Source organism: Oncorhynchus gorbuscha, linkage group LG03, assembly GCF_021184085.1.
Source record: "Oncorhynchus gorbuscha isolate QuinsamMale2020 ecotype Even-year linkage group LG03, OgorEven_v1.0, whole genome shotgun sequence".
Lineage (NCBI taxonomy): Eukaryota > Metazoa > Chordata > Actinopteri > Salmoniformes > Salmonidae > Oncorhynchus > Oncorhynchus gorbuscha.
The window spans coordinates 29,399,171-29,406,852 of NC_060175.1; the positions used below are offsets into that span (position 1 = coordinate 29,399,171).

A 7,682-nucleotide genomic window follows, 5' to 3' on the forward strand; every position below is an offset into this window, starting at 1 on the left:
TAGGCTATTCCAAACCATGAGATGCCTAACCTCCGTTTTCAAGTAACTCTTGGTATGCACATTTTCATTTCAGCCAATCAAACTTCACCAAGTCTGTTCGAATGTTTTGTCATCTGGTTGTTGCCGACATCAAATGACTAGATTTACAGAGTTTCTATCAGTGAGATGGTTGAAATGAAAACCTGAATACACAGGTCGTCTTCAACTTTTGTAAAGGCACTTTTTAAACATTGTAATTCTGCTGGCATTTTTCTCTTTTTAAGGACTCATTCCTATAAAGTTCTAAGGGGAAAAAAATAGTTTCAGTGATATGATTCTCTTGCCATTACAGAACCGCAATACTTGTTGCATTGTGGCATGAGTAAAACTTATGACACCTTTTAAAAGGTCCAATGCAGCCATTTTTATCTCAATATCAAATCATTTCTGGGTTACAATTAAGTAAGTACCCTACTGTGATTTTTTTCAATTACAATGGTAAAAAAATAAACAAAAATAGCTTCTTAGCAAAAAGCAATTTCTCTAGCAAGAATTTTGGGTAGGGAGGGGAAAACTGAAAACTAGCTGTTATTGGCAGAAAGGTTTAGAACTCTCTTTCTTATTGGTCTATTAACTAATTTAATACCTGGTAATGTCACCAGGCAGGCCAAAACTCCATCCCACCAAAACAAGCTGAAATTTCAGGCAGCTCTTACACTAAAAGGGCATTATCATAATTTTAACAATTTCACAGTATTATTCCATCCTCATAGTGTGAAAATATAAATATAAACACAGGAATATCACATTTTTGACTGCACTGGGCCTGTAAAGTACATTAAGGCTTTATGGTTGATGAGCTGTAAATGTCACAACAATAGCCAGCTGTCACTGCAGACAGATAGACAGCTACCCTTTGGTCCGAACTTCTATAGGTGTAAATGTGTGGTATCAGGACTACAAATGGCTATTATTATTATTATTATTATGGTTTCACTGAAAATACTCACTTTGAAATGTAGGACGCAACAGTTGTCTTTGAGAAAGGCTAGTGGACTGGAGACTCCAGCGTTTGACACTGTTGGCCTCCCTATGTGTCAACTTTGAACAGCTACTAAATTAAGTTGTGTTGGGATTTGGAAACTCAATAGGATTTTTGAGAACTTAGGTTTAAGTGGGTGTTCAGGTGTGAACATGCCTGCTTTCCCCCCTCAGAGCTGTACATACACACCAACTGTCTCTCAATATTTTGTAGCGTGCAAAAACACAAACGTACACATTTTGCATAGCGATAAAGCCACTCTACAAAGTCACACTTACAAAAGAGACCAAAAACTAGAAATGTTATCTCATGTCTTCCTCTCTCTTGTTGAATGCATTGTCCAGGATAATTCCACAGATTGGAAAATAAACATCCAATTCTGTCACCCACAGGTTTTTGTTATTAAACTAAATGTGAGAAAAATACAGTCTAAGTCCTCACTTTTAGACACTGGACCAGAGGCAGAATCAGACACTTTTCATCAAGTCAGTGCACTGGAAAGGGGAGATGCCACTTCAGTGGGGGGGGTCCTATAAGTCCCAAATGTAATGGACACAGACAACGGCCCCCTATTCACCTCCTCAGTTTATCATATTTTTGTCCCCTCAGCATCATCACTTAATCACTCCTCTTCATCTTTTTATCTGTCTTTTCAGAAAGGTAAGGTATCCATGAAGATTTTGTCTACGATGGGTGGTGGAGGGACCAAGTCCTCCAGCTTCAGGTAGAAGATGCGCTGCAGGCCTTGCGTGCAGAGGGTGCGCAGCTCGGGGAGCTTCCCTAGCAGACGGGACAGGAAGTTGGGCTGGGGCCGCCCAGCGTCGGAGCCACTGCTGGCCACGTGGTCCCTCAGACAGGTTATGAGGCGGTTCTGGAACTCCTCCACCCGTTTGGGTTCTTTAAGGCCATGGCGATCTGAGGAGAAACAACAAGGAGAAACCTCTTGATCAGACACATTAATAAATGGGCTTGTGACAGGCTATATACCACAAGCATATAGTATGAGTGTTTCAGTTGAGTAACCAGAACTTACCAGACTTATTGCTTTCAACTCCTAGTGGAGCAGAGAAGGGGTTCACTAAAACGAACAGTATAGTGAAAGTCTGTCTGTCTGTCTGTCTCTGTCCGTCCGTCCGTCCGTCTGTCCGTCTGTCTTCGTGTGTTTGCATGTGAATGTGTTTCACCTGTGATGATGACGAGTGCTGCGAGGCAGGCGAATGAGGACACGTCCAGGTTCATGCGGTGGAGGCTCTGGGAGAAGTCCATGATGGAGTCGATCCAGTCGCCAAAGCCCCTCACACACTGCATACGGTGAAGTACCACACCATTGCAGAAGATCAGCTTGTTCTTCTCAGGACTCGACCTAGAGACAGAACAGCCTTAACATATATTGCAGAAACATTGGGTGCACATTTGTTTTTAAGGAATTATACAGTAAATTAGTGCGTCCCAAATGGCAGTCTATTCCCTATTAACTGCATCATTCTTGACCAGGGCCCATAGGGAATAGGGTGCCATTTGGGATGCAGACCATGTTTACAGTGGTAATTATACCTGTATGCTAGCCGGAGGATGAAGAGTTCCACGAAAGCAGATTCCAGGAGAAGCTCCTGGTCTTCTGGGCAGAAGGCGGTGAATCCTGGGATGGTCTCGGCCCATTTCCGCAGCACATCCATGGTGCCAGTCAGCAGGTCGTAGAACTGCTGGATGTCGTTGGCATCCTCTTTCTCTGATAGGCTGACCACTGTCTCATGGTACTGAGGAGTGGAAAGAGGAAAGAAATGGATGACTCACTGCCTCTGATGTCCATCTCATCATAACATATAGTGTGAAATGTGATCGAGATCACTTCAATCAAAGAAGATGAATTACATACAACGATATTAAAGCAAGAAGCTTAACTTTAGCAACAGCAATGGGCTAAATTCTGAGAGAGATTCAACAGCAAAGACGAGCTACTGTAGGCACTTAACAGACAACCAATAATATGCTGTTCCATGAGTCACATGACAAGGTCTGGAGGTCTTACCTTGGAGTAGTCCAGTTTTCCGATGGCGGGGTTGGAGTCTATGTGAGCCCTGACAAGAGAGGTGATGATGTTGATGGGTGGGGTGGTGGACACTGACTCTGGTACAGTCTTGGGTTTAGAGGGCAGACGACCCCTGCGACCTTTCAGGCTGTCTGTGCGGACGACTGTAAGTGAGAGAGAGAAATAATAACAAATACTCTCACTGACTGTACGTGTCTGAGATTCTTATATGACTGTCACCGCAAGCCTCTGTTTCGCTAAACAATTGCTATATCTATTTCAGTTTCTCTTTTTCTACGAGTGGGCACTGTAAAGCTTCAGCTTAGCATTGCTGTCATTCTTAGCTTGGGTTTCACATGACTGTCAGTTCAAGCTTGGGTTTCACATCAAATATAATAGTCACTGAAGGCTTTAAGGGGGTGTAACATGGCATTACCTTCTTTCACCATTCCCACCACGAGGCACTTCTGGAAACGGCAGAATTGGCACCGGTTCCTCCTCCGCTTGTCTACTGGACAGTCTTTGTTGGCTAGGCACACATATTTAGCATTCTTCTGTACAGTTCGCTGCAAGAAGGGAAAATAAAAACAAAGAACAGTGTGATTATTTTCCTGCACATTTCTCAATGTTCCCCTTTCTCTTTTATAATCACACTTCTACTGGAACTGGAGCCAAGTTAATGTATGAATAGGTTATTATGTGCAACTGAATTATAAAAAATTCTGAGGCAGCCAGCCTGCGAAATAATAATAATATAAGTACTGTTAAGCTTCCTACCTTAAAGAAGCCCTTGCAGCCCTCACAGGTGCGGACCCCGTAGTGCTGACAGGAGGCGTTGTCCCCACACACCGCACAGCGACCCTCGTTGGCCCCGGGGCTACAGATCTTAGGGGACAACATAGGCCCCTCCATGAGCCCGGGGCTGTCCAGGGACACCTGGTCCAGGGATAAGGGGGTGTAATGGAGAGGGGAGGCATGCTGCTGTGAGGGCTGGAAGAAAGGGTCCTCCTCACCTTGCTGGGGGCCCTGATGCTGCCCCAGGGGGGAATGCTGCTCCACCGGGGGGGTGAAGGTGAAGAAGGAGGGTTGCTGAGCTAAGCCTGACTTATCAGCCACCCAGCACCCAGGGCCTGGGGAGTAGGGGCTGAAGGGGGAGTCCCAGGCCGAGCCAGGCTGGCTCTGGAAGCCCGGGGTGGGTGGGGAGGCGGTGGCCGACGCAGGGCTGCCATAGTAATCGGAGCCGCAGGAGGACAGCGTCTCGTCGAGGTAGCTGAGGGCAAAGGAGCCCGGGTAGCAGCCGTACACCTGGAGGTCGTCCAGTTTGAAGGCTGAGTGCTGAGCCTGAGGGCTGGAGCTGCCGCCGGCCGCGGGGCCGGAGGGGATATTGGAGGCAGAGGTGGTGATCTGGCACGAGTAGGCGTCAAACTCGCCCACGTAGCCGCTGCCCACCAGGGTGTTGATGCTGGGGAGGGAGGAGGCGGTGAGCTGGTCCCGCTGGGCACCGATGTCCATGGCTGGCTTAGCACTGAGGTCAGGATTCAGGAACTCAGAGATAAAGTAGTTGTTGTCGTAGGGCACAGTTCCATACTGAGTTTGAACACAGGGCATTGCTAAAAAAAGACATAAAACAATATTTTAGAAAAAATTCTGAAGCCAAATAGTTGCATTCTGTAGTCGCTGTTCTTAATTGTTGTTCTCTATCAAAACGTGATGCCAACATAACTGCTGAAATTATGAAATAATTTAAATGGTGCCATTTATGTTGAGTAATGTAGCATGAGTAGACCCTATAGGCCCACCTGCCGTACGCTCCAAGTTCACCATCACTCCAGCCAAACCAGGTGCAATAACCTGTAATCAACTCTACAACCAGCATCTGCAAGCCTCCTTACTAATCACTTAAGTCAACAACAGTAAAGAAACTTAACCCGTCTTAGGGATCCCTTTTTAACACCTCTCCAATAGCGCATCCTGACATCATCCCATACAGAAACACTTCCCCCCTCTCCTCACGCTGCCACAGCTTTAGGTCTCTTGGTACCCCTTTGGTGATTCTGAGAAAGCCTGGAAAGCCGGCTGACTGGCTGATGGGGAGATAGTCTTGCTGGAGGATATTGGTTACTGGCTTTGAATGCTTTGAAACCCACCCCTTCGGTTATGAACAGGGCAACCCTCCTCCCAAGGTCTGGGGATTGGGTTCCACGTGGGCTAAATGCCAGCTGAAGAGGGGAAGGTGACAGGTCTGGCGGAGCGGAGGGATGTGGCGAAATGCTAAGGTGTCTTTAGCAGCTGGACATGTCTATGCGATTCATGTCTACCTTTCAGAACTGTCCATATCAGATCTGGAGGATTTTTCTCCAGGAGGCGTTCTTTCACTAATCTGTAGCTGTAATCATCTGATCTAATTCATATCTTAATTATTGTCTTAATTCAATTTCAGTTAAAATCGCAATGAAGGCTGTTGGTCAGTCAAAACTTTGAATATCTCAAGATATTCTGGCATGACTAAAAGCAATATAAAATAAACAATTATGCTAAATACTTGAATTTATGTGGAATCACTGCTTTTTCCTGTTTATACACTACATGACCAAAAGTACGTGGACACCTGATTGTCGAACATCTCATTACAAAATAATATGGAGTTGGTCCCTCCTTTGCTGCTATAACAGCCTCCACTCTTTTGGAAAGGCTTTCCAATAGATGTTGGAACATTGCTGTGGGACCTTGCATCCATTCAGCCACAAGAGCATTAGTGAGGTCAGGCTCTGACGTTGTGCGATTAGGCCTGGCTCGCAGTCTGCATTCCAATTCATCCCAAAGGTGTTTGATGGTGTTGAGGTCAGGGCTCTGTTAGCAATGGTGTGGCTGAAATAGCCAAATTCACTCATTTGAAGGGGTGTCCATATACTTTTGTATATATAGTGTATCATCACCAACAACATGTCTGGGTGTAAGCTATTCTGCCCCTAAACAGTGACTTGTGTTTTTACCTCTTAGCATGTGCTTTGGTGAGAGAAACTATACACTTGATGCACACAAACTAAAGTAAGAAACATCATTGACCTATACAAAGGGTGCTTACATCAAAAGGTCACAAGTTAACCTCTGAACCCCATGTGTAACATGCACGCAGAGGATATGTGTGCATCTGATAAGATGAGGACAAGAGAGACAACAGTGAGACATCCAATACGTCCACTGCCTCCTCTTGAACACCCAGTAAAACTACTGGCCACATCGCCACCTGTCTGATCTTTCTCATTAGTAGCTTAAGTTGATAACAATGTGATGCATCAGCCTATTTATTTCATATAATAAAATAATACACATGGATTAAGTTAATAACTGACCATGAAGAGCAAATATTACAAAACTATAAATAGCCTACCACTCATATTCTCAACTATTTCAGACCATCAATACACCCCTATTGGCCCCATATAAAAGGCCCTATAAAATAGCCCTGTCAAACAGCATAGTCTAGAGATAGCCTTTGAAACGTGCGAGGCAAAAATCAGTCAGTGATAGAGAACTGGGGGAGTGTGCGGCTGGTTGCAACACAACACAGACCAACACATCGTCAATTCACAAGCGTGATAGCGATCAATGTTGAATGCAGTCAAGTCGACAATGATATCCAAGACATCTATCATTTGGTCTGACATGTTATTAAGCTTTTATTTGATGAACAGTTTTAAGCAGCTGTAGCCTATTCGAATGGTATAGCATCTAAACATGGCCTTTTCTGTATATGTCATTCGAAAATAGAATGAAACAAGGCTACTTTATCACATGATCAAGAAAACAAATTTACAGTCATTGCAAGTAGGCTAAAATGCCACAAATCATTCAATAAGTAAGCTCTTTAGGAGGGTAAAGTTTTCGAAGATTAAAAAAGCATCCCTGCCAATCGGATCCATAACAAAACAGTGAAGACCACTAGCATGCATGCAAAATAATAATAAATACCTTTTACTAACCTGATCTATAAATCCTCTAAATTCCTTAGACAGATTTTCATTTATTCCGAGTGATGGAGAAGCATCAAGTGTATTAAACCTCTGTCTACAGTTCAGAAGGGGAATGAAATCTTCAGACTTCGGGTAGAGTGTAATATATACAGTCACTTTTATTTTGCCGTTACGTCGGGTGGCCCCGGCTCTAGGCGTGTCTTTCCGCAAAAATAGCAAAGGGGCGGTGATTTTTCCGGGTCAGGAGCCAATGGCATCGTTCTCACACAGACGTTCTTATACTCTGACGCACGCTCGGGATTCCATTGACGCAAGCGACGGCGGAACGTTTGATCTAAATTTAGACTTGGTTACACGCGTAGAGCTATAACTGCCTGGAATAGGCCAAAAATAAACGTCAGATGATTACATTGTGTTGCTTAAAGCAAAGTTAATAACTGCCAAATGAGTGACAGAGATAACGTAATTAATGGTTTGTCATAGGGAAGTCCTTGTAAAGAGTATATGCTGGGTCGTTTTGTTTAAGTCTATTTAAATAGCATAGGCCTAACTATAGGCTATTCAAATGGTACACAATGTAGCCTATATAAAGGCTAATATGTCTAGTCTAACATACCATTTGTAAACCGTGACACTTGCAAACAGGGACGTAAATTGA

At 44.2% G+C, this 7,682-nt stretch overlaps 1 protein-coding gene across 2 annotated transcripts; it reads right to left on the reverse strand.

Moving 5' to 3' along the window:
* Positions 1-683: 683 nt before the first annotated feature.
* On the reverse strand, positions 684-7,178 carry LOC124030908 (probable nuclear hormone receptor HR38). Of its 2 annotated transcripts, none has more exons than XM_046342036.1 (7): positions 7,034-7,178; positions 3,828-4,660; positions 3,487-3,616; positions 3,051-3,214; positions 2,576-2,778; positions 2,206-2,384; positions 684-1,936 (listed from the first exon to the last, which is right to left on the reverse strand). In XM_046342036.1, the coding sequence occupies exons 2-7, from the start codon at positions 4,656-4,658 to the stop codon at positions 1,674-1,676; spliced, it is 1,770 nt and encodes a 589-aa protein (XP_046197992.1). In that variant the 5' UTR covers positions 4,659-4,660; positions 7,034-7,178; the 3' UTR covers positions 684-1,673. The 2 variants fall into 2 exon arrangements, with proteins under 2 accessions (XP_046197992.1, XP_046197993.1); XM_046342037.1 differs by having other exon boundaries at positions 7,023-7,171.
* Between the last annotated feature and the right edge of the window lie 504 nt (positions 7,179-7,682).

Excerpts from the sequence above, each read along its gene's own strand:
- LOC124030908 (XM_046342036.1), bottom strand. The coding sequence starts at position 4,658 with ATGCCCTGTGTTCAAACTCAGTATGGAACTGTGCCCTACGACAACAAC. Across the intron at positions 2,385-2,575 it reads ATCCTCCGGCTAGCATACAG|GTCGAGTCCTGAGAAGAACA; the intron begins GTATAATTACCA and ends TTCTGTCTCTAG. Across the intron at positions 1,937-2,205 it reads AGCACTCGTCATCATCACAG|ATCGCCATGGCCTTAAAGAA; the intron begins GTGAAACACATT and ends GTTTCTCCTCAG.